The sequence below is a fragment of the Antrostomus carolinensis genome, unplaced genomic scaffold, assembly GCF_000700745.2.
Source record: "Antrostomus carolinensis isolate BGI_N321 unplaced genomic scaffold, ASM70074v2 scaffold7341, whole genome shotgun sequence".
In the NCBI taxonomy this organism is placed as follows: Eukaryota; Metazoa; Chordata; class Aves; order Caprimulgiformes; family Caprimulgidae; genus Antrostomus; species Antrostomus carolinensis.
The window spans coordinates 9,711-36,930 of NW_010294737.1; the positions used below are offsets into that span (position 1 = coordinate 9,711).

At 35.4% G+C, this 27,220-nt stretch overlaps 1 protein-coding gene across 1 annotated transcript in view; it reads left to right on the forward strand.

Annotated features, from left to right (window-relative positions):
* The window catches only part of PLEKHA7 (pleckstrin homology domain containing A7), a gene marked incomplete at its 5' end in the record, with an annotated part of 31,108 nt that extends 7,887 nt beyond the window's left edge, over positions 1-23,221 (forward strand). The window contains 15 exons of the mRNA XM_029087410.1: positions 1,215-1,295; positions 3,303-3,371; positions 3,540-3,620; positions 4,958-5,107; positions 6,775-6,876; positions 9,647-9,755; positions 10,851-11,089; positions 11,522-11,710; positions 11,988-12,105; positions 12,972-13,051; positions 13,451-13,651; positions 16,695-16,847; positions 18,811-18,944; positions 19,778-19,920; positions 23,124-23,221. Coding sequence (XP_028943243.1) covers positions 1,215-1,295; positions 3,303-3,371; positions 3,540-3,620; positions 4,958-5,107; positions 6,775-6,876; positions 9,647-9,755; positions 10,851-11,089; positions 11,522-11,710; positions 11,988-12,105; positions 12,972-13,051; positions 13,451-13,651; positions 16,695-16,847; positions 18,811-18,944; positions 19,778-19,920; positions 23,124-23,221 — 1,947 coding nt within the window. The remainder of the gene's footprint in view (positions 1-1,214; positions 1,296-3,302; positions 3,372-3,539; positions 3,621-4,957; positions 5,108-6,774; positions 6,877-9,646; positions 9,756-10,850; positions 11,090-11,521; positions 11,711-11,987; positions 12,106-12,971; positions 13,052-13,450; positions 13,652-16,694; positions 16,848-18,810; positions 18,945-19,777; positions 19,921-23,123) is intronic.
* Between the last annotated feature and the right edge of the window lie 3,999 nt (positions 23,222-27,220).

Consider the following 27,220-nt stretch of genomic DNA (forward strand, 5'->3'; position numbering starts at 1 on the left):
ACCATAGTACTGAAACTGGTTACAGTAACAGGTTACACAGCATTGAGTAAGTTGTCATTACTCACATATTTGCCCCCTCTTTGCTCTTATCCTTTTATACTAGCCCATTTTTTATTATTTAAGAGTTTAATAATATTATCTAAGAAATTATTTTTTATGTTAATACCAAGATTATATTGTTCAACATTATAGTATATTGTCATAAGTATAAATTAAATAAAAATGCTCTAGAAATATTATTCTATTTCAATAGTTTTCTCCTGCATGCAAGCTAGTTCTGATATTAAATAAAAAAAAGTCTAAAGGTTGTTTACTCACATTATGAGAAACAATTATTGATAATTTTGAACTTGACAAATACCATACATTGTGGAGTTTTCCTTTAACAATATTACCCTTGGATTATGAACTTTTTTTTTTAACAAAAAAAAAGTTGCAATGACTCTGTATTCTTTTTTCACTCACAAGCTTAGAGGTATGCGGAGCATGAAAGAAATGTTGTCTCTATGCTCTAGCGTAACCGTGCCTCTTTTGCAAACAGATTTCCACAGCTGTGCTTCCACAGTTGGTTTTTTTAATCTCTAAAGTGGATAGACCCTGTATTAGAAAAGCAGAAGGGAAGAACAAAGGAGAGAAAACCTCAATTTTCCCCACAAGCTTCTAAGATGACTTTGCAAATAAGGTTACACACAAGTGGTGAAGGAAGCTTCCATTTTCGTGCCTCTGAAATTAAGTTCAAGCAGGCTACAGGAGGGATGGATGGGCAGCCTCACTTCAGAATAGTTTGCAAACATTCCCAAGCAGGTCATACAAAATATGGATGAGGAAGTATAGGAAAGTTTGTATCACAGAGTATAAATTGTGCACCCAGTTGAAGCAAATCCGGGGCCCTGTCAGTGGTTCAGCAATCCTGCTTCATTCTTCTGCAGTCGTACTGCTGTACCTGAAGCTATTTAGTTTCTGCTGCAGTTGCAGTTGTTAGTTACAGCTAGTGCAAGCTCGTGGCACATAGAGAGTGAAGGAAACAGTGCATGGTAGGTGTTTGTTGTGGGAGGAAGGGTAAGTGTGATTGAAATAACTTTTTTCACTCGAGGATCAGTGTGACATAAGAGCATGTGATTACTGCCACTGCTGGAGTTTTGTGTTGTAAGGTTGGGCGTTTTTGATTTTTTTGCATCTGTAACAAGCTATTACTAAACTTTTGTTTGAAACAGATAGAAAATAATGGACCTCTGATCAACATGATATACAAAGTGCTAAAGAACTCAGCACAAGGGTTACTATCCAGTGTACATGTAAGACTGCTTGCTTCTGAAATGTGCTCATCCCATTGCTTTTTAAAATAGCAGTCACTGTTTATGTATTCTGGCTTTTAAGAGGTGTCTTATGGTAAACAGTAAAGCTTTCTGTAAGATTTTTTTTTCTTTCCTTTTTTTTCCCCCCTTTTGGAGTCTGTATGCAAAATTATGGCTGACCTCAGTGTTTGATTTCATTTTATCATGTTTTGAAAATGGTTTTGTCAAGTAGCAACTCCTACGTGTAATTTTGAAAATGTGAAAGCATGCTAAATCTTCTTTATGTTCTCATGTTCACTGCTTGATAATTAACAAATTATTTACAGTTCTGACTATGTAATTTAAAATATCCCCCAAATCTGTAGACACTGTTTTTTAATTCCATTGCTTTAAAAAAGGCTTTTGCATTCTCTTAGCCTGCAGGTAATTAAATATATAAAATTATTACTTTGACATTCTAGTATTTATGCTTATATTAAATTATTTGTTACTATTATACATAGAACTTAACATTTAAATAATTTCATTAATACTTTTGAAAGAAAGGATTTGTGTTATATAAAAGAAATCATTGTTGAAAATAAAAATACCCAAAAATGGAAAGTTTTGAGAGGCAGTAAATGCTTTTGATTTCAGTGGTGGAGAAGTAACATGCTACCACATGAAAACACATGATAAGTCTTTGAATGGAGTCTGCTGTTGGAGAAGACAGTAGCATGAATGATGATCGTACTCTTCTGTCTTAAACCTACTTTGTTATTTGAAAATCCTATGCGTAGAGGGCTAACTTCATATAACATGTTAAATAAGAAACTGAGGTTGTATCGGAAATTTATCTATATTACAGTAAAATTTAATTACTTTAAGAAAGCTAGCATGATCCTGTAGGTGCTAGTTAGGTTAATAAGTAAACTATATAGCTTCAAGTCTGGAGATTCTAGTCAGAGTCAGTGAAAAAGCAAAATACTGCTTCTGCCCCACTAAAAAAGCCAACAAATGCTGCTCTTACATTAAAACTTCTGCTGTTATATTATTAACGATAATATTTAGGTGTATTTTTCTTCATAAACTCTTGCCTGTGTATCAACAGAAATATACTGTATATAACTACTATAGTTCTAAACGTCAGCTGTTTCTTTGGTAAGACAGTATTTGCTTTAATGAATCTTTAAAAATGTTCTAATCTAATAATGTGAAGTCATTAGATTTTAAAGCTTTTAAAAACTGAATGATTAATGAGCTTTATTATATTGCCATTCTCTTAACCTCATTTATTCACAAAAGGGTCCCATGTGGAAATAATAAACTTGTCTGCAGAGATAGACATGCCTTCATTTTAAGATTGCTGTGAAGTTGAAAGTATAATATAGTATAGTTTCTGTACTGATTTAGAACCATGTTATGTGAGAAGGTAATCTTCTCACCAGAAATTAAATATGAAACGAGTGATTTATAGAATGAGATATTTGTAATATTATAAACATGTCAAAATAGATTAATTACATTTAATTCCACTATAGCAGTTTTATAGCAGTCTGCTTTTAATAAAATTCACCCTGCACTATGGAAGAGACTGTCCTTTGTAGAATGAAATAGTTGCCAAAAAGTAGTATTTTTAGTCATTAATTAATGCTGTTATTCTTGCAACCATGCATTTAAAGGAACTATTCAAGTCCTTTGGCTTCAGGAAAGCTATTAAAGGCAAACTGTTAAAACTATTAGGTTTTGCAGGAAGAGGGCCTTTGTAACCATAGACAAGAGGAATTATGCTGTTTAATACAGAACCTTCAGCTACTGTAAGAGTTATTAAATAGCCAAATATAACTAGCAATCCTTTCTGATAATATTTTTTAAAAACTAAACCCATATTTGAAAAACTTTGTATCCAGAATTTTATTCATCTTTGTTAATAACTGTGAATATTTAACAAAGCTTTTCATTTCTGAATCATAGTTAGGTTTTAGTTTGCAACACTTTTCTCAGATCTTTAAAACCTATTCTTCTTAGGTGACGGGGCGTGAGACGTTAAAAGAACGAAGTACAAAACCTGTCAAGATCGCCGAAAGTGATATTGATGTAAGTACCAAATATCACTTCAGAACCTCTGGCATTGTTTTGGCTATTTAGCTTGTACTGTTACGTGTTCACTTTATTGTGCTCTTTGGGGTAAAATACTTCTAGTGGAGACTTTTCTGCTTGGTTTTTAAAATCTAAGATTATGTATTTATATTATTTCATTTTCAGGTCAAGCTAAGCATTTTCTGTGAGCAGGACAGAATTCTGCAGGACTTGGAGGACAAAATAAGAGCCCTTAAAGAAAATAAAGTAAGTAGATTAAAAAAGAGTTTTAAAAAATAAAATAACGACTTTCCTCTGATCATAAAATATGGAATTACAAACAAAAAATCAGATTACTGAATGCTGCTTGCATTGTAGTAGTTTTCTTTGGACATGTGTATAAACTTAAGAAAAAGAATTGGTTTTTATGTTAGGATTGACTGTCCACTTTTAGAAAACATGGTTTTGAAAATGAATGTTTTAAAACCACATACATTTACTTTTCTGGCATTTATTACAAATTCGAGTCTCTACCCTTTTCTGTGTAGTTTAGCTTTATGTCTTAATATGTATATGGTGTGAGGCAGAGTCATGTTTCCTTTGCAGTTCTTCCCACCTGCACAAACATTGTTTGCATACATAGCAACATGCTGCCATATGGAGCTCTCACTGTAACTTGTGTGGTGGTTTGTTGGCGTTTTTTTGGTTGGTTTTGTTTAGTTTTTAAATGAAAAAAAAGGGAGTGAGAGAAAGGAAAGAGATTCAAATTTGTAGTAATGTCAGAAACCTCTGCTGGTTTATATATAGTAGAGCACTGTGAACTTAGTTCTGAGGGTTGTGACTGAAATGCTGGTGTATCTTCTGTGACAAGTTTGTGGTTGGAACCCACCTCCTTTCCTCCATGCCCATGCAAGTCAGAGTTGAAATAGTAAACAACAGCAAAACATTTGCCTCTCCTTGTCTTTCTTTGCCTGTATGTATCTTTTCCTGCTTCACTGCCTGTGAGCTATAATTGTCAATAAACTGAGGTGGTTCAGGAAAAAAAATCTGTTCTGAAATGAAAGTACTGTCCAGATGGATCCTTCAGAAGAGCTACTGTGCAGAAATGATTCAGTGTTGTTTACTCCTGATGGAATGAATTGGACCTACTTAGTGTTTTGGACAGTATTGTGATCCCACATGGCTAATTTAACTCTAGCAGTGAATGGGAAGCTAGTGTTAAATAACGAGCTGATGCTGCGCTGTGGTGGGACTGTCACAGTTCTATACTGCTTAAGGGAATTTGTCTGAAACTGTAAATTACAGTTTTGTACAGACTGTAAATAGCAAGATTCCCCTCTCACTGCTTTGTGTTTTCCACAGCTTTGGCTACTTAATGGAAAGATTCAATGGAAAATAGCAGATCGTTTTGGTTATAATAATTAATTAAGACTTTTTTTTTTTTACATCTTAGTCTTCACAACAGGAGGCCAGTTCTAACCTTTAGTGGCTTATAGGAATGACTGAGGCTGTGGAAAATAACTTCTATTTTCCCCTAGGTAGATCCATGAAATTCCTTGTAAATATTGTAAGCTTACCATCATCATCATCATCTTCTTTGTTAGGATCAGCTGGAGTCTGTTTTGGAGGTTTTACACAGGCAGATGGAACAGTACAAAGACCAACCACAACATGCAGAAAAAATTTCTTACCAGCAGAGACTTTTGCAAGAGGATCTCATTCATATTCGGGCTGAAATATCCAAAGTTTCAACGGTATGTGGTTTTGATTGCATAAGAAAACCATGATTAAAATACCAGCTAGAGTAAAAGTGTATTTTTCATTGGATAGGGGAGTTAAGTCCTGTTCTGAACTGATTTGGTTAAGGTACGGAATGCTAAACCAGAACAAATAAATATAAACAGTCTGCAGTTTTCTTTTTTATTGCCCCCTTCCAGTCCCCTCCTCACCCTCGAAAAAAGCTCAAAATACCTTTTTATACCTTTTTTCATTTTATGTGTGAGGTTTAAATTGCAAATCTTTCAGCTAGTCCTTTGAAAATATAAATGTGATTCCATAGTATTTTTTCAGGGAAAAGGAATTGGATAAGTTTGGTATTTTGGTCAAAATCTACTGTTGATACTATGATTTAATAAAATTCAAATGCAATTTAACGTTGCATTTTTATTAATAAAAATATTTCTAAGAATTTACCATGAAAGTACATTAAACCTGGATGTTGTGTACTTACTGTATTGATCCTACCTCTTCATGAATATGGGATCAGCTCTTTATAAGATTGTTTCTGCAATTGCATGAACACCTTTCCTATAATAAAATCTGATAATTAAAATGCTAGTATTATTTAAATGTATATATGCATTGTTTTGTGTCTGTAGAAAACGTATGACTTCCACAGACAGCATTTAAAATTTAACTGGGGGCATAAATAGCAAGTAATTGTAAGAATGGCTGTACTGGTCCAGTCCAAGGCTCCCTCTAGCCCAGGGTTGTGGCTTCAGCAGTGGGCATGAGCAGATCGTTAGGGAAGAGTAAAGGTAGGAGAGGTGGGTGGTATTTCCTGTCATAACCAATCCAGCTTCTAAATATTTTCTGCTCAGAATTCCTGAGGCTGGTATTTTTTTTGTCTATTTGACAAGAGTCTGTTGACCCTTGCTCTTGTATGAGAAAGGATGGGGAATGGTCGGTCATTATCCATTCTTTCCATGCCATCCATGGTTTCATAGACCTCCATGATTTCTTCCCCTCAACTCCCAAGTGATCTATTTTCTAGACTTCAGAGAAGAAGCCTACTTCATCATTCCTTACATAAAACTGCTCCAGACACTTCGTTTTTCTCAGTTTTGGGTCAGAAGGCAGACTATGGTGCCTTGGATGCTGGAAATAATCTGAGTAAAGTAAGGGTGATTGGATAGCCTTACTTTCCAGATGTCTGCTTGTTTATTCACTTCTAATGCTGTTACAACACAGTTTGTAGAACTTTTAAAGAATAACCTACTTTGTTTTTCAAAACATGGCTTCTGGTTTAGGTGACTGTTTGGATTTTAATTATAATCTTGTTTTAAGTAGAGGAGTAAGGTAAAAGGAAATGGAACTAGAGTAGACTTTATTCCTTCATAGCATATTAGTCGTAGTTCAGATTCTGTTAAATGTCAGTTTTATGCTTAAGAAATGGTTTTGTGTTAGGAAGCTGGCCAGAATTTTTTAACTAGGGATTCTTGACTTGATCTTGCAAGCTATAAAGCATTTTGAAGTTTATCATCAACTCTAAGCAAAAACGTAGACTGTAAAATGGATTTTTCGCTTCTTTCTGTAATAGAACAGCACCATCTTAAAAACACTTTGGTGCTCAATTAGAGAATGGATAGAGTGATTTTGAAGTTTATCGTAACATTGTATTAGAGTATTCCTCTGTTAATAGGAAATGGAAAATGCCTGGAATGAATATCTGAAATTAGAAAAGGATGTGAGCCAGCTGAAAAAAGCCTTACAGGAACAAATGAATAGTTCACTGGTATCTCAGGTGAGTCTGTTACTAGACATTGGTTTACTTACGAGGTGATTTTGTCTGAACTTAAAAGCTATCATCTCGTAAGAGAAATTTTCCCCAATTTTTGCACTGTATTCAGCTGTCATGTAGCTTAGTGCAAAGTTCAGACATTGTAACACCATATCTGTGCAGTTACTAGCTATCTTGCAGCATGTGTAATAGTTTCTCATAAATTGTCTATGCACATTTGTCATTATTTTATTATGTTTTTTATTACATGCTGACATCTTGACATTGATAGCGTACTTAATTTATAAGACTATGCAGGACTTCTTAGTCTTCCATTTATTTGATCTGACATTGTTGTCTTCTTTATCCATTTTTAAGAACATCAGTCACTAGCTTGTTATTGTCATTACTTGTTCTTTGTCATGTTCTTCTATTTATGGAAGATTTATCTCTGCAGATTGTTTTCTGAAGTGGAATAAGTGTTTAACAGCCATCAGTAATTGAAAGGCGTCTCAGTTTTAAATCAGTTATTCAGTTTTGAATCTTATAAAGAAGCTTTGAAGCTAAGTTGTTCTCTTTGCTGAACTGGATGTGGCATACCAGATTATTTATACATACCTGCTTGCAACTGGTGATTTTATTCTTAGAGCAAGGAGTACAATCTGGATTGTTTTTCCTGTGTTTAAGCAGAACAGTTTTATTTAAAAGACAAAAAACAGGGACCAAAGCTAACGTATAAGTTTTGCTCAAATCTCAGCCTACTTTTTCAATTATCCTGGACCAAAAGAACGCAGTAGTTTTTCTGAATACCTGTTTTGGAGATACTAAGGGGAACTGATTTTTTTCAGAAAGTACTGAATGTTCTTAAAACTATATTCCTTCAAAGAAGTCTCACTTGAAGTACCCATAATAGAGTTTTTTAATCTCTGCCCAAGGGTATGTAGATTCAAGATTGTTTATCTAGTATTTATCAATAACACTAAATTAATACACACTGTATTTTAGAAAATGCAGTCTTAATGGAATATTATTAAAATGCAATAAATTTGCAGGCTTACGTTGCTGTAGGAAACGGCTAATGTTTCTATATAGCATTAATTAAGAGGTTCAAAACTGAATATTTCAAGCAGATCTGTCAAAATAAATCTTGCTTTTAAGAGTGTAGCTTCACTGTTTTTTGCTTAAGGGTTGGGGGATCTGGACGTGCTGAGATGTGGTATTTTGTCAGTGATAACTTTTTAGTTGGTAAGTGTTTCTCTGCTGGTTTTATAAGTCATTCTAAATTATGTTTCTGCGTGAAGGAAGTTAGAGAAATTGATTTATTTCTCCAAGTTGCCTTTTCATGCCTGCCCATAAAGTATATTTATACCCTTTCGTGAACAGCCATCTTGGCTTTCATAATTTAAAAGTATATTCATCTGTTTATCTTTTAGATCTAGTCCATTTTTTATCTAAAATATTCTCTTTACATCAATATTTAAGTAATGGGAAGAAATAATATTAAAAGACCTACTGGTGGTTGTGCATTACTGATCTAACATTTTCTGAGTGGTTTCAGAAACAGGATTTTTTTTTGTATGTGTGGGGGATTTTTAAGCAGTTCTGTGACTTGATTATTGTGAATCCATCATTTGGTTCCGTGTAGTGTGATTAATCTCAGAAAAATGAAATGAAATGTGCAAATTTATAGTTTGTATCCTGACAATCATTCAAGATACGTCCCATCTATCGAGTGAGTTTACTACAGGCAAATAACGTTCTCTGTCATTTAAATGTTTGTGTTCTTGGCATCCTGTTTGCTGGTCTGTAACCTGGCTGAACATATTTTCTGATTGAGGACAGAAAGTGGAAGGCAATTTATATGCCTTCCTTAGCTCTGTGAGGTGTAAGAGCTTTTACTAAAGTTTTTCACTTTCAGGCCTATAGGAGTAATTGGAGGTTATTTTGCAACTCATGGCAAGTGATGAATTTCTAGAGTTCTTGATCAGTTTGTAAGCAATTCTTAACTAAAGTGTTTCATTGCCTTCTGCTTTCTTTAATAATATTGTTTTCCTAAGTTTATTCTTAATACAAACTTTTGAAGGCAGAATTACCAGGCTTTGATTAAGTAGATGAGAATAGCTATTTATGATGATTGCAATGAACATCTGTCTGAAGTGGTAGCTTCAGCTCTGGCTGCAAGATGTAATCAAAGGTGGAATCCAGACTGTAGACAAAACTTCCCTTTCTTTCTTCCTGAAAAGACTCTGTAAAGCAAATAGGAGGCAAGGTGAGACCAGATCCTGGAACAGCAGCAATATATTGTTTCAACCTATACATCACGTCCAGTAGGTCTCACAACCCAAATGTGTATTGGACGTTTCCCCTAAGTGTATTAAGATGAATTTTGTAAGGCTGCCTTAGCAGTCTTAAGTGTGTTAGTATAAGATTTAAGAGCAAAGGTCAAATTAAAAGGTTCTGTAAGCTCATTTTATGTAGAACATTAGTTTTTTGTAGTCTGGATAATATTGTAGAGAAAAATACAGGTGTGTCTCTTTCCCCCCAGTCTTCTATAGGAAGTCTTCCAAGACTCAACGAATGCTCTAATAAATGACAAGATACGTTGTTTTGTGTTGATGGTTTGGGGTTTTTTTTAATTTTTATATAATTATTTAAATCCTTTCTAGTTGCTTTAGTTTTCATTTAAGTTCTGAAACATTAGTTTGGTTTTGGTATCAAAAGAAGGATAAGCCCCTAATAAATTAAAAATGAGATATAATTGATATTTCTTCTTCTCTTTTATTACAAATATCAGGAGAAAACACAAATACAAAAAGACTTGTGGAGAATTGAAGATGTTACAGCTGGCTTGAGTGCAAATAAAGCAAACTACAGAACCATAGTAGACTCTATCAAGAATCCAGGTAAGGAGAATGTAATTAAAACATGTAATGTAATTAAATGTAATTAAAAAAATACAAAAGCAGCTGAATCTTGGGGTCTGTGCAAATAGTCTAGAAGTTTGTTCTACTGCAGAAAATCCAGTTAATTCTGCTATTGGTTGCATAAGAAATTTCTGTTGATTGCACATGAACTTGGTGTTTCTTTGGTTGAGGTGGCAAAGAAGTTTTTGTTGTTTGTTTTCACATACTGATGGCACTAGAATGTAACAAGCCATAAAAAAAGGAACAATAACAGGCTAAGTTCTGCAAGCTGCAGAACGAGTTTCTATCACATGCCAGCCTCATACCAGCATAGTATCTATTCTGCATCTATTCTGCATTGTGTCCAGGAGCTCATCTCTCTGTTGTTCTCTGCCTTTTCTTCCCCACCTCCCCACCTTGGATGCTGCCCAACTGCCCTTGCTGCAGTTGCCTTTCTCCTCCCTCTTCAGGCAGGTGTTTGGTGGGCAGAGCAACAACATCAGCTATGGAAAAGAGGAAGGGAAAGTGTGTGTGGTCTGCATTTCAATTGCTTTATTATGTTTCAAAGAAAAGACCTAAGGCATTGGGATAGCAAGACACTGTTAATGCCTCCTGTAAATTCCCTTGATATTTAAAGTATCTTTGTTTATCTTTTACATACAGAGGTAAAATAGTTCTGAGCTGGTGAGGCCTTATTTATTTAAGGTATGGCTATGAATGTTTAGCCTTGTCTGGATCTATAAGCATCTTAAGGATTCTGTGGCATGGGGCCAGATACAGCCTATGAACTGATTTCATATGACTCTCGGGCTTTTCCTTCCTTCCCTCCCAATGCCCTCTCCAAGGAATTTTACTGGATGATATTAAAGTGTGTGTTTTTATTTTTGGCCTGAAAAGCTTGCTTGATCCTCATCAAGAAAAGGCTTTCCACCCCTGCTATAATGTAACAATCAAACATTTTTATATCTAAGGAAGCCATTTGTGTTCTAAGCAATGTGTGGACTGTTGTATGAAGTCTAAGGATGTTAATTGCTATTCTTATGAATGTTATTGATAAGAAACGCCACCTAACACATTTGCATATTTCTCCCCTAGAGAGAAAAATAGTGCCTTCATTTTCTCAGTCGTCAGTGCCTTCCTTACCAGCTTCCCTTGCAACTGCAGAGAACAAACTTTCCGTCCCGCAAAGCCCTCCCCCCAGTCCGGTTAAATCTTCTCTGGAGGTGAGGCTGTATCCACAGCCTTATTTCCAGGCCAGAGCTCAGCACCAAGCACAGCAGCTGAAAATAATAGAGCCGCCTCTTCAGTCACCAATTACGCTAAAGCCAAAGGTTGTAAGTACTGCTCCTGTGAGATTCGTTCCCCAGTGTTTCCATTTAGTTCTGGCAGAAAGTGAAAGTTTCATGATTACAAAGTGCACACGGTGTGGAGACACAACAGGGAGGCACTTAAGGTGTTTGTATTGAAACTGAGCAGTAGCACTTACAGGAGAATGTAAGTGTGTAACCTGGAGCTTTGTGTACAGAAGCCATATACTGTTTTAGAACATACTAATGCAGAGCCTTCCTTGGTAGTGCTTTGTCATTGATAGTTGATTGCTTTCTTGGATCTTGTTTGGTTTTTAAAGCCACAAACTCCTGATGTGGGCAGAGAAAAACATGCTAAAGCAGTCACAAATAACTCCTGTAATGTAATGAACTTTCAGTCAATTTATGCCAGATGGTTTTCAGAATGTTTCCCAAACACCTGTGCTTTCCTGTTACCAGGAAGATGAAGCACCGCCCAGACCTCCTCTTCCTCAGTCATACAGTCCTGATGATCAGCCACCAGCTGTCCCACCTCTCCCGAGAGAAGCCACTGTCATCAGACACACATCAGTGCGGGGCCTCAAACGTCAGTCAGATGAAAGAAAGAGAGACAGAGAACTCGGACAGTATGTAAATGGAGATTATAGGGTGAGCACTTACACACCTATAAACCTGCACTTTAAAGATATGTGAACATGTAATAAAATATACTGTCTGGAAAATGTATGGACCTCTAGGTCTTGTAATAAGGAGAGAGAGAGATACCGGCAGAGAGAGAGAGTAATGGCAAAGAGAGATCTATGCTGTATATTAACGGCAGAGAGAGATTTAGTAATCCTGAAACAAAGCTTTAGGATTTGTTTTAAGATTATTAAGACCTGCTGCCTGTGATGTCATTTGAGCTGATGAGTATTTTTCTGTACAGGTGGAACTGCGTTCATACATGAGTGAACCAGAACTAGCAATGATAGGTGGTGACTTCAGTCAACCTTCCAGTGGTTTAGTAAGCTCGGACAGTGGATACCAGACGCTACCTACCCGTGGTAAGCCAGGAATTTATGTAGCTGATTTTTAACAGTATTGTCTGTATAGGAGCTTTTCTTTCCTAGGATTTTCTGGAGATGGTGTTTATCATCAGATCATTATTTTTAGATTAACTATGAAATGTGTGAAAGTCTAGAGAGTCTATTCATTTTAATGGTGCCATTACAGACAACCAGCCTTTTGCAAAGCAACTTAATATATAATGCTTAAAAAAAACCCCAAAACCAAACCATAGCAAAACATTAAATTAGCTGATAGAATGTCTCCTCTATGCAGTTATTTTCCCTCATAATTTCTACATGATCTTTTACAAACTCAGGTATTTTTTCAATCACTTATATTGCCATTGAAGTGAAAGTGATAGAGAATAACAATATAATGCCCCCAGACACTACATGTGACTTGACACTCAATCCCCACTGTGTTAGTCCTGTAACTATTTAATAAATGAGGATAGAGAAGATATTTGTGGAAAATTAATTAATTTCTTAGCCATTCTCTTCTTATGCCTTTCCTTTCTAACTGTGAATGTTAAAGCTTGATTTTCTTCATAGATGTGATTTGTACAGTTTATCTACTGTTGTACAGCTGAGTTCACTCCATACCTCATTTAATACAAGCTTCTAAATTATTGTAGATTTATGATCTTTCTGAATTTTGATCAATAGTGACCTGAAACACATTACTTATGGCTGAAATGAGATTTCATACCTCTTATGATCTTCTAAACTGCAAAATATGAAATGTGATCTAAAATAGTAGCCAGAATATCATAGAAAAAGCATGATAAATTAAAAAATATCTGACACTTGTCTTCATTTTGTCTGTCGTTTGGTTTTAAAGCATTCTCTCTTTCCTTATAAAGGTTTATCTGGATCAACTTCCAGATTGCACCAATCATCTACCATTTCATCATATGCAACACTTCGAAGGGATAGGTCCAAGGTGAGTTTTAAATGAACATCTGAAGGCAAATGTCTCAACTGTTCGGAATAGTTAAGGCCAGAATATATTTTGCATAGCAGGAAGTGGGATTATAGTAGCATGGGAGAGGGCCCAACACCTGTGATCTAACAAAATCTCAGTTTTTTCACTTTCTTAAATGAATCAGGAAGAAATAGACAATTTACTGCATCTCAAATGGATTTATAAAACAAGGTTTAGGACAAAAAATCAGCAATATTAATAGAAAATACAGAGTTTAAATATGCAAATTAATGCAAAAGCCCAGAAAAAAAATCATGCTAATTTAGTAATAAAGTAGGAGAAAGAGTTAATTTTTTGTATACTACTTATAAAGTATTAATTACAACGTGTGTTTTGTGTGCCTTGTGACTTCTACAGGAGAGACCAAAGAGTGCCTTGGAACGCTTATACTCTGGAGACCACCAAAGAGGCAAGATGAGTGCAGAGGAACAACTAGAAAGAATGAAGCGACATCAGAAGGCATTAGTTCGGGAACGCAAGAGAACTCTTAGCCAAGGAGAAAGGCAGTCTGTTTCATCTCGGTCTTTCATCAGGCCCATTTCTGCAGACATAGGCTCAGTATGTTAGATATGCCTTAAAAGGACTAAACTAAAAATATCTTTGGATTTATTCTTTTTTCCTAGCAAGCACTTTCACTTGGGTGTGTGTTGATGCTTCTAGTCTAATTGAATTAGTGTTATGCAGTATAAAATGACTTCAGAGAGTGTGAGTAACAGATGATCTTTTTTTACTAGTAGTTACAGTATATGTAGCAGAGTTGGTCGGAGGTTAGCGTGCCGAGTGGAGATGTGAGTATATTAGAGTGATTTCAGAGATGTGATTGTTTTTTATTGGAATTGTATTTAGAAAATGTAAGAAGCTTGTACAGTTTTAAAACTGCTTCATAATGGAATGGGCCTTTTAGAATGTTCTTATTCACCATGGGAATTTTCCTTTTTAATTCATAAATTAGGCTGCAAGATAGTCATGGTAATATCAGACCAAGGTGGTGTTTTGTTTGTTTTTTTAAAAGATATTATAAAGGGATAAACAGTTTTAAAATCTAATCATGCTGATTAGAAATTAATGTAAGAGCTAATGTGTTTTAATTGATAGAAATTTTTGTTTAGAGTTCAAGATGTAGAATATTCTAATAAGGCTCAAATTTAAGTTGCCGAAGAAAAGGATTTTTGTTGCGTTCTGAGATCCAATGCTGTACAGATGATAAGTTTGTAACAATACATTTTGGATACTAACCAAAGCAATTCTAATTGGTGAAGTTACCCAGTCGATCACTTGGTGCTAAACCAAGATTGTACTGTAATTGCACTTATGCTGTGGTCTTTTAATTTATTTTTTATTTGGTCCCCTAGAGCTTTAGAATGATCGCCTTGTTTTACCTAATTCATTGCACAAGATCTCTTGCTTTTGGATTCGTCACTCATCATACCTAATGCCTCTTTTTTTGTTTGCTTGTTTTTAATTTGCAGAATTTTTTAGTTATTTTAAAATTTCTAACTGGACTACTCAATTTTTACCAGGCTTAATTGCATTTAGTACGTGTGTCAACTGCTAGCATTAAAAAAAATACCTATAATATTCAGCTTTTCATTCCCACTGTTCAGTAGCACTAATTTACAGCCAGTTGTTTGTATTTACTTTCCCAGTAAATACAAGTGCACTATTTGAAGACATTCATCTATTTTGTCCTTGGTTTTGCAATCACAAATTTATTAAAGGTAGTGCATAGTATTTGGGAACTGTAGAACTATAGTATCACTGTTATTTTCATATTTTAATTAGAAGGACTAAATCTGAGTTTCTTATGTTTTCTGACTCACATAACATACACAAGTTGAATTTAAACATTTTCGTAACACTCCTTATTAACATTTGTGGCAAACACTTTTATCTATAAATTTGGGTGCCATCTTGGTCTTTTTCTTGCTGTAAAGAATAAAAATAGAATCTTTCAGCCCTAGCAATGTTTTGTCAGAGGTCATCTCTTGTACCTATAGGGCTTCAATACGCATGTTTGATAGCACAATTACTTACAGCATTACAATTATTTAGCAGCCAAAATGGCAAACAGATAAATGTATAATTGAAGTGCTGCTCAGTATGTAACATTTGCTTTAAACATACATTGTATGTGTATTTCTAATTTTTAATTGGTCAGCTCTCAAGTATAGTAGGACATTTTAAGTATTGATCACAGTACATGAACTCACTTGTTATATACAATGCCTTTTTAATGTAAAAGTCGCAACATCAAAGCCAATAAAAATACTGCTTCGTAATAATGGTTTGATGTTTTTCTTACCTATATATAATACCTTGAAAGTGATACTGTGTATTTAAAATATACTATGTCAATCAGGCCTGGTTCGAATATGAGTAGAAGAATGAGTTTGGAGTACTCATATGAGAAAACATTTTTTTTCTCTTTGAATTCTGTAAAGAAACATCTTAATTTTTGAGATGTAGTTGCCTTTGAGCTATTTAACTTTTTTAATATACATGGAAGATACATATCTTCTGAGTGAATATTGAGAGCTTGTGCATGAATAGGTTTCAATGAGATTTATTAATGCAAGTAGCATAATGAAGTTAGGTCAACCAAGACAAGCCAAAGATTCATAACAGAAATACTAGAGATTCTTTTAATAAACATATAATAGCACATTCTCCTATTGATACTCTCAAATGCTTCAGGAGATAATGTTTTTGTTGTTGCTCTTTTTGTCCCTTCTCTTTCTCACTGCTTTTCATCTTTCAATCCTGTATGGTAAAGTTGCTGAGATCTGCTGGGTGGAATGCTGCCAAAACTGAACAAAAAAGTGTTGGTAGTGTTCTTAAGCATGAGTTTATATGCAGCTGTATTTTGTGTAGCTGTGAAGGGGCTGCTATGCAATGATTTGGGAACTCTAAAATTATGCTGCTTAATTCAAATATGTTCATAATTTATTATTGCCCAATATTTACTGTGTAAAGACAGAATGTGAAAGATTTTTTTTATCTTTGCAGGTAGCTAGGTAATTTACTTTTGTAAAGACATAAGAGCTTAGAAGTTACCAAATTATTATTTTTTAATTCAAGATAATGCTAGTACATAAAATATCATCAGGTTTAGTCACTAGGTATTATTCTAGAAAGCTAGGTAGAATTTTCAAGTTGCAATTCTCAATATAAATAGTCTTTCTGTGTAGTGATTCAAAATCACACAGCTCTGCCTGGTTAGAATGCCTGGGACTAGTCTGCCAGTCTGTAGACTCACTTGTGTTGACACCTGTGCTTCCAAAGATGTTTGTGTGTAGCTAGTTCCATGTTAATCAGCATATGTGAACTTGTGATTAATACATTTGCTAGAATTTAATACTGCTGAATGTTAGCTATAAAATTAAACAGTACTCCAAAATCTGTGCAGCACAGCAAGACATCAAATCTTACAACTGTATGTTCCAAGAAATACAGTTGTATTTTCTTTTTCTTGTCAGTTGAGGGGTTTGCTGTCTGGATTCTTTCAGCAATATAGCATTTGCAGCAGTAGTAATGTACATTGCTAAATGATGGATCTGTCAGTATGGTTGAATGCTGTTAATTGTTTTGTATCTATTACCAGTGGAAACGAGAGCAAGAATTTGATTTGCAGTTACTTGAGAGGGCAATTCGTGGAGAAGAGAAGGATGAAAACGAATGGTTAAAAGTTCAGCCAGTAGCAGTGACAGAGACAGACTTGGAGCCTCAAGACTATGATTTAGATATCAGCAGAGAGGTAACACTGAATTTTTTGCCTCCTATTCTGTGTCCCCAAATATTAACCTTTTTAAGCTTTAGGTAGTGAATTCTCATATTTTCTTTCATAAGTTAGCTGGAAGTTTGCACTAAAAGGAGTCTTTTGTGTATTGAAAATTTATGCCCTGGCACTTAGAATCTCTGTAAAGTTTGTGTTGTGTTTTAGTGGAGAGAAGAAATTGAAAGGTTGGCTCTACTGTTTGAAATATCTTATCTCAGGCTTTATAAAGGAAAAAGTGATTAAGTTAGGAAATGTTACATAAATTGGGAAAAAAGGATGGGAAGACAATATCAAGAGTATTTGAAAATAAGAAACAGCAATGAAGTAAATGTTAGTTCCCCAGAGCTACCTTAATCTTCATTCTGACTGGCAAAACGTGGTAGAAAAGAGGGACCACTGCTTTTTTCCTGATCAGAACAAAAACCACCTTTGTTAGCTTTTCAAATTACTTGGTCGGTCTTCCCGGCACTAGATCTTTTTTCAGCTCTAGTAACTGAGTAAAATATTTGTTGGAAATGCGATTGAGCCATCTGGTGGAAAAGAAAGAATAGAGCAAGTGGAAAGATTTCGGTAGGTACTGTGCCTTGCGTAAAATGCTGGGGTAGATGGAAAATCAGTAAGATTATTAATGATAATTTGACTAGCAAGCACCTCTACTCTTCTGAAAGCTGTTGGCAATGTAGCATTTTATATAGAGAGAGATTTGTAAGAGGTTGAATCTGTGAGCCATTATCTGTTGATCTCTGTGAATGAGTGCATCTTTCAATTAATCTTTGGATATTTTCTACAGAAAATGCAGTGCTCTTTGAACTTCAGAAACAGAAAAAATACCTTTGTTGTATTGCCTGTCCTTGTTGCAGTCTGCTGTTGAAATTTTTTCCAGGCTTCCAGTGAATCACTTCCTACATCCAAATTCCTAGAATCACAGAACAGTTTGGGTTGGAAGGGACCTTAAAGCTCATCCAGTTCCAACCCCCCTGCCAGCAGCAGGGACACCTTCCACTAGGCCAGGTTTCTCAAAACCCCTTAAGCCTTGGATAGGAAGCATCGCTGCTTATAAGCATTTCTGTCCTGCTTCAGAGCAACAGTCACACATCTATTTGTGCTTTTCAAAAGCAGTCTGTTCTGTATAATCAGCATTCGTGTTTCAAAGTCCATATTTAAATTCAACTTTCATTGGGTGTGTTAGGGAGGAGGAAAGATTTCCTGCAAGGAAACTGATCCTAAAAAACCCTTGTTGCTAGCTTTTGTGCAATCATATTAATTTTTCAATCTACAGGATTATGTGTATGCAGCATGTTGTTACAATTGCACAATGTTACTGTATTTCTGGGTCAGTTCCCTAGACAACTTTTCAACACCTGGGATTTCAGATTTTATAGTCCAAGAATTTCCTAAGATGTTTACCAACTGCTGGGTGTTTTTTTTGTTTGTTTGGGGTTTTTTTTGGTCTGCTGCTCACAGAAGAAGATTATGCAGTCTAAAAAGAATGGTACCCTAGATTAAAACTTTAGGTGATATTTCCTTTCAGTTGTAGGAAGTCCTGGCTGGCATGACATAAATATCATGACATTAAAATCTCATGTTGTCCAGTCAGTCTTGTAGTGGTTGCTTCTTTCTACTGTAACTGCTTTAGGCAGTGTCCTACTGTGGGCTCTAAGCTTGAGCTGAAGAAAGATTCCCTGTTGATTCTGATTTCTTTTGTAATCCCCTTTAATATTTGTTCGATCTATCTTCTAAAGTAAAATAAATCAGAGGGAAAAGACACTGTTAAAAGGGCATCATCTCATATCCAGAGGGAATGTTTAGCATCAGGTACATGTATTGACTGTGAAAACCCATGCTTTATTCTTTTCGCTGTGTTCTCCCATTGAGGAGAATTTATCTCAATTTTTTTAAGTCTTTTGATATTAAAAATTTGACGCAGGCTTTCTTTCCACAGTTGTCAAAACCTGAGAAGGTTGCAATTCCAGAGCGCTATGTTGAACTGGAGCCAGAAGAGCCTCTTTCTACAGAAGAGCTGGCAGCAAGGCAGCGTAAAGCAGAAAAGATAAAGAATATTCTTACTAAATCAAGGTCCGTTTTTTCTTTTCCCAAATCTCATATAAGGGCTGATGTTAAACATTAGGAACTAAATTTATACAACAGTCTAATTCCTATTGAATTATCTAACTTGTGGCTTTTAGAAAATGCACACAGAATTTATGTAGCATACTTAAAGCTCCTTTTTAAAACAGAGTAGAAGAGATAATGAGACATTTTGTATATGTCCCTTTTCTTGTTCAGAGCATCGTAAAATAGTAGTGAGTCCTTATGAAGCAACTTGTAGATGAGAGTGAGGAGGAAGGAAGGGCACAGATCTGCCAAAAACAGAAGAAAAGTTAGTGTGAGAGCAAGTTTCTGTTGTCTTCAGAGAGCTGGAGTTCCAGAAGAACACTTTTGGCTGCTTACAGCTAATGTAGAGTCGCTGAAACATTCAGTTTCAAGAATTTTATTACCTCAAATATCTGCTGTCTCTTTGGAAGACAATTAAAGAGGCTGTGCCTGAGGACCACCAGGTTATATGCCTTTTCCTCTGGGTGCTAACAAGAAATTTTACTGACTTCAAATAAATAGTATTTTTTGGTAATGCTTTCATGTAAACTACATATTTACCACAAAGAACTTTGAGATGTACTTAAGGCGATGCAGAAATTGTGACTGAATGTGTAATGGCTGCATCATTTGTCTTTGTATGCTGTAGCCATTTACATACAATATCTGACACAACTTTAAAGAACTTCAATGAAATACAGAGCTTGATAGATGAGATCTGAAAACTGCTGTATGAATTCAAGCTGTTCTCATCTGCATGGTGGATTCTTCTTTATGTTTGTAAATGTTAATGTTGTTTTCTACTTTCCCACTAGTATGCACAATCTACAGCCTACTGTTGCCCAGGACAAACACAACTCGGTTGATTTAGATTCACAGCTGCAAGAGCAGGAGCGCATCATTACCATATCATACGCTTTGGCTTCTGAAGCCTCTCAGAGGAGCAAGGAGGTAGCAGGTAATACTTAGTTATTTACAAAATAACAGCTATTTCTTATCAGCTTCTAAAGTTGTGTGGGGTTGTTGCTGAACTCCTGGTATAAGAGAGAGTTTTATTCATTCATATTCAAAATAGTGAAAAGTGTATATAGATAACAGAGACTAAAGATTTATGTTGAGTATTTGGCCTTCAATGGACAGGGTGAAGGAGACAAAATAATATGATCAGTAAGTTCAGAGCCTGGAACCTTGCTCTTACTAATAATACTAAAAAAAATTAACATTTTCAATTAGTTCCTTATAATTATATTAAATGAGCTATTTCTATATTCATTTTTAAAATGTAAATTGATCTATGACTTAAAAAAGTCAAAAGAAAGGGACTTTAAATTTCTTTAACAGAAAGATTCACTGCCTCAGTGATTGAAATTAGAGTACAATCATTTGCAGCTTGAGCTGCAATGACAACAGGCTGAAAAAGACACTGTAAAATGAGTATTGGCACGTTTCTGTCTGGTGACCAAGATTAGAGGTCAGAGCAAGACAGCCATGCATGAATTCTGCTTGATGCCTGGGAATTAATAGGTGCTTTGCAATACATTACTAAAAGCGATAATTTCAGTCTTGATTGCAGTATAGTTGAAATAAGTGAGAAATGTCAAGATATTTGTATTGCACGGTAATACATGCAGCAGCTATTCTAGCAAGTATCTGACTGGCCATTTATAACTGGCAGAGTTCACTCTTCCAGTGGAGAATGGAAATAATGAAAACTTCAACTATGATGGAGGAGAAATAAGCACATTTCTCATCTGAAGTTGTCAGTTTAAACTTATGGCGCTTGCCACAGAAGCCCTTAAGACCTTCCCATTAGAGAAAGATTATTCAAATATCCAGATGCATAACATGCATCTATGGTAACAGACTGTTGATTGAATGTGGTTGTATACTCATGCATGCAGTGGCAGCCAAATCTGAAGGAAATGTGATTTTGAGGGGATAAAATACATTTTCAAGATATGAATCTTGAGACTTTGGAGGGGTTCTGTAGGTAATTTAACTGACTGGAAGGGATAAAATGCTTCATGGAGGGGGCTAGACAATATAAAAAAAAACAAACAAACAAAAACCCAAACAAAAACAACCCCAGAAGTGTAAAATATTGGGAGCATTTCAGGAATAACCTTTTGGACCTTCAGGCATCTGTGCGTCAAAACGGCTTCTCCGCAGGCAGTCTGGTTCCACTTCTAGTAGGCAGGTCCTTGTAAGGGGGACTCACACACTTTGGTTATGGAGTGGGACTTAGGGTTTCAGGAGGTAGGAGCCCATGCAGCATTTTGCCACGTGACTTCTAGGTTCTCTGTGAAAAGGTATCACCGAAGCCAAGATCAACCAAGATGAACACAGCCCATATCTGAAATTACTCCCTGTGTCAGTACAACAGGAGCAGACTCAACAGTCTTCATGTGGCCGGTTCACTTCTGGGTGTGCGTGGAGTTGCAATAACTGCACAGTACTGAAATTTGTTTGATCTTTTTGTGTTGTAGAGTGAATATAGTAGCAATGTTTTCATTACTACAGGTTTTTTGTTTATGTTTTAATTTTTTAATTATAATTATTTTAAAAGTGTGATCACCACGTATTCTTAAGTATTTGTAGCCACAGAAATTTTCTTTAGTTCTTCCCAAAGAGAAAATTAAAATGTTTTTCGGCACTGAAATGTTTAAATGCTACTTGAAAAAATGTGCAGTCAGTTGAGAGATTATTTTTAATCTGATCTTCTTTATGAAGTAGAGCAGCTAGCTCTTTTGTCTTTCAGGTACTTAAAAAAGTAGGCAATTCCTTGATTCTTTAAGGAAGCCCAAACATTTATGTCCATGCACAGTTTTCCTTGCCATATTTGTATCTCAAATAGTCACTTCTTGTAACATGTCTTGCTTTGATTTCAGTTATTTACTTACTCCCTTCAAAACAAACACCTTTCAAGGAATTCTAAAAAAAGCCAAAATAGTTTGGTTTTGATAGAAAATATGCAAACCATAAAAAGAGCTCCGGTTTTTAAGGTATGACCTATTTTCTGATGATCTCAGGTGCTTAAAAAGAAAGTCTGCTTTGCATAGCAGATTGTACATTCTCATTTATTCTAATTCTACAAGTTCTTTAACATTATTATTTTTGTAGTTTGATTTTTAAAGCATGGGTTGTCATTTGGTCCTTGTTGACAAAGCGGACCATATCTGAAAATCCAAACCTAGATTTTTTTTTTACAAAGATTTGCTTATGAAAAAGATTGAAGTTTAACTTCTCCCAGTTTTGGGGGGGAAGCAATTAAGTTATGTTAAGATGCTATGATAATGTAAATCTTTTTTACAATAAATGGTGCGATAGTGGATATCTGATCCTTCTAAAGTAGCATTTTAGAGTTCATCTGTTCCTAGTAAGAAGTTAGCCTTCTAAATTGAAATCATGCCAAGAATCTAAAATATTAAAATCGAATGTAGGAGTATCAAGAAGTCATTTCCTAAATTCTTTTTTCTGGAAAAAGGTCTCCCTTTGGCCTTCCAAAATGTAAAAGCAGAATTTATGACTGAGTTTCAATCTCTTTAGTTTTGTTATTGTCTTCTGATATTGTACAATTATTCTGTTTCATAAACAAGCATAATTTTAATCACTGTGTTCTTTATCCTGAAGTTTCAAGCTGAAATCTGAAAATGTATTCACTCTATCATGCACTGTATAAGCAAAATGTTATATGCACATGTAACTCTTTTGTTATTTTTCTGTATATTATTTTTGTTTCTGCTCATTGGCACTTAGCAAAGGAAATGCTGAAAACCTGTACAACCTCAGTGAGATCTTGAAATCAAATTAGCAAATATAGGTGCTATTCCAGTACTGCAGTTTTAAAAGCAGGGCTGGATTAGAGTGTATCAGTGTTGTGTGCCTTAAAATGTTCCAGTGAAATGTCATCTTAAGCTGGATTGTCCATATTCTCATCAAAACAGGAATGTTTATTTGCAGAACTTATGCAACTAATAGAAAAAAAAAACCAGCAGGTAGAAATGTTGTTGGTTACATTGTGTTTGGAGTCACTAAAATGGTGTAACACCTCATTGCATTACTAATCAAGTTTCCTGTTCATGTGGTAGAAAATTAAGGTGGCTCTGTTATAATATGGATGTTTGATTGTGCAGCCTAATTGCTGTATGTGATCCCTTCTAGCTCAGCAGTTGACCTATTCATCTAAAGCACCCTCACCTTCTGTACCACAGCCACCTCACTCCCCTTTAAGCAATGGATTTCACTACACATTTGTTTAAACACCTTAAAAGTAAGAACTAACTGCTCTCGGCATGTCTGATTTGCCATTGTACCTTTGCTGCAGCTTGCTGAATTTTAACATTTTTACTAACCCTAAATTAGATCCAAATGAACGCATGCATCTATTTTTCAGAAACCTTTTATTCTTGTAAATATTGCTTCTAATGAGCTAACACCTGGGCTAATAGTCTTCAAATAACCACTGTTGCTCTGCAGATAAGATGCTTCCATAATCTTACTGTGGTGAAGGAAAGAGATCTCTGTACTCTGGGTAGCATGGGGCCAGATTTTCAGCAGCAGTTTGTACTCCGGTGGCTGGTGTTGTCCACTCCGGTGGCTACCGCAGGGTTGTGCAGGTATTTTTGCCTGCACAGGGCATATACAGTTGCTGCACAAGAGAATCAAAGTGCAAACACAGTTGTGTAAGCTGGGGGTTTGTTTATGGGCTGGTATCTTACACGTGAACTGACATCAGAGTCTTAATTGAGGTGAGCTGAAAATTTGGCCCTTTATAACTAATTCTACAGTATTGTGTTTGACTTTTTCGTGCCTTTGTGGTTTTCATTGAATTGTGTTAAAAGACAACTTGATTTTTGTCTCCAATTAGGTTATTTTGCCATTTCAAGTATTAAAATTACAGTAATTTAATTGTCCTTTTAAAGAAATGTGTATCATCTCTTCCCAGTAGTATTTTCAGAGTTTTCTCTGTTTGAAATAGGAAAACGTGTAAATATTATGATAATTAACTGCTAAGTGTGCCCCTAGTTAAGACACTCCTCATGCTTCCATAGTTTCCTTTGAAATTATTCTCACCTTTCTGATTTCCTTTGGCCTGATTTTGTTGCCTGATTTTGGACAAAAAGATAAGACATAGAGGAAGTGGTAAAGAGGGTTGGTAGAGTGAACACCTCAAATAATGTTAATCTTTAGATACCTTTTTTTTCATTGTCACTAATCTGAGTCAAATGCCTGTGCAAAAGTAAAACTCTAAATAAAAATGAGCACATATCAGAAAGGCCCAAATGGGCAGTGACCTGCCTTCAGCAGGGCCTGTGAAAAATGACAGATTTACATCAAGAGAGGTGTACAGACATTAGAGCCTCTACAGAGCTTGATGGAAATAGCTATTTGCTTTTCTGGTTCGGTTTATCTCTCTAAGAATCAGATCCTGCCATCTTTGCTGTATCCGAATGACATTTGACTCTACTATCATATCCAGGGATATGCTAGTTGATTATTACTGTCACATGAGATCTTTGCATGTGAATAGAGTACCCATGTGTGGCCTCAAGAATTGAGAAATTAACCATACAGTCCCAGTGTATGAGACTTGAGCAGGGGGCTTGGACCAGACGACCTTCAGAGGTCCCTTCCTACCCCGAGCATTCTGTGATTCCAGACTGACTTAAAATCATCTGTATCATGTGTGTATATATAGATAGATATTTACATATATAAATATATATATATATATAGTTATATAAAAACCTAAATTTTCTTCAGGAAAATGATCAAGAAAATAATTGCAATAATGAGCAGCATGCAGGGGACACAGGTGTTTGAGCATGAACTCAGTGGCATCGTGAGAGAATTGTTCGCTTGATGTGTCTCTAGGAATTGTTCATTCTGGCAAACTGCACAAGGCTTTGATAAAAAAAATGTTTCCTAGAAGTCGCTTACTGCTTGGCATGAGTGTACTCACTTTAATATTTAACGTGTTTTGTTTTACTTCGTGCTAGCCAAAGCAGTAAGTGAACACTGACATAAGACTCAAGGCCAATCCCACCTAGTGACGCCGCGTGGAAGGAAGAGGAGATTCTGTCCCAGCTTTCTGTGAAGATATTCATCGGCTGATGCCGTGTTCTTCTGGAAATACGTTCAGAGAATAATAGGGGGATTTTCTATGAAAATGAGGAGAATTGCAAATCATTTTATTTTCACTGCAGTTTAGTTCAGACTTTTTATATGAATAAATGGCACTTTTAATAAACTCTGTAAAATACTGACAATGTATTTTTAGAACGATGTATTGTAGATTTTTTTTTAAAATCAAGGGCTGAATTCATTTTAAGAGAAGCTACTTGCATAGACATTAAAAGATGCTGTTACTTCCCCCTCAGGCTCAGATGCACAATGTAAAGCTTCATGAAAAAAATGTAAATTTGAACAAACCTAGAAGCACATTCATAGGGTATGGATAGAGCTAATGCAAGTGAGAGGTTTGCCAAAAGGGTGGTTTGGACTGGATATTTTTATAATTACTCACCCAGCCTTTTGCCCATTAAATTAAGACATTGCAAGGAACCTTTAGCTTGAATTCCTGAATATCAGTAACCGCTGTCTAGCTGAAATTTTCCATGAAAGCCATAATGAGAGCCAGTTTTAACTCCTATTTTGTTTTTTGATCCCATAGGGTTAACTTGCTGGTATCAATGCCCAGTATCCTAGGTTGCTCTTGACAGTAGTGCTGTCCCCTCAGTAACAAACACCTAACAAATTGTATTTTTTTGAAAGTTGAGATGTGGAAGAAGAAAACTTTTAAGTAAAATAGGTGAACTAAGCAATAAAAAGATATAATAGGATATGTCCTTTTACTAGTAAATATGTATTTTTCTTTTGATTTTTTTAAAAAAATAAACATTATGATATGATGTATTGACCAGTATTTATCCTGGAAATAGCAAAACTGATGTAATGTGGCGCCTGCTAATTTCATGTGTGTTCACCTGGTGCTTAACTTTGCCAAACTTTGGAATTCAGTGTTTTACTTATGTATAGGGCAAAGGGCAGTTACATAAGGAGAAAGTAGATTAAATGGATTGCTGCAACTAGTTTACTTAAAAACCTGTATATGCATTGAATGGAAGACATGCAAAAATTTCCCAATGTTATGTAATTATTAGTCGAGTTCAGCTCTAGATGAGAAATACCTTGAGAAATACGTCTGCAGTATTTTGTGAAACCACTAAGTTGTTTATTTGCTGTATCCAAGTAATGGCTACAAAACCCTTGAAACTGATTGACCTTTAAGTTTCGGACTTGAAGACAAATCATATATTAACACTATACTCAGAAATATTCTTAAAAGTATATATTTAGCTAATGCAATCTATCTTACCTCAATACTGCCAGTATCAACTTCAAAACCTTTTGCCAAAATAATGATTTATTTTTGCCTTTATAAAATGTTTTGAAAGCATAAATGAATATTTTGCAAGAAAACATTAATTTAAATAAAATGTAACAGTTTGGAAAATGGTATATGTACAGATTAAAATATTAACATAACTGCCTCCTGTTGCCTCTGCCTTGTCTGCTCTGTTATCAGCATGGATATAGTTGAAAATACGGAGTTGTTTGTGCTGTTATCACATTTTGCTCTTTGGTTCAAATTCCATTGAAGTTCCCCAGTTTTGCACTTATTTCACTGGGATTTGGGTCAGGTTCCTACACTAAAGCTTCATTTTTATTTTAATTTTTATTCTTTTTTAGAAATGTTACTTAGCATTTGATTAAATCTATCTTCATCTAGAATAGAAAGACTTTTTCCAGGGTTGTTCCCTAAACACAGTGACTACAATACTGTCCTTTCCATCTCGTAGATACGTACGTTTGTCTGACACATTCTTAGCCCTTTAGTTTCTGGTGAAATAAAGTATCAAAAGTAACTTTGATGTAAAAGCAAAGAAACAAAACCTGGAGGCATGGCGTAGTAACATGTGCACTGCATGGGGACAGGGTATTGACCCAGGAGAGGGCTGGTGAGAACTGGCGCGGCAGATTTTGCAGCAGCAGCTCCCCGGCAAGGATTTCCACTGTAACAGTTCCCATAAGCTTGATGGAGACCAGTGGAAATGTTTAATTCTTTTGAAACTTAATCGTTGGAACAAAATGTGAAGAAGCAGTGAGAAGTAGTTTGGTGGCTTAGTGTTGACTTTGCGAACTTGAGAGCGAATATTTGAGGATGTGAGTACTTGACCTTCAGATGCGTGCAGCAG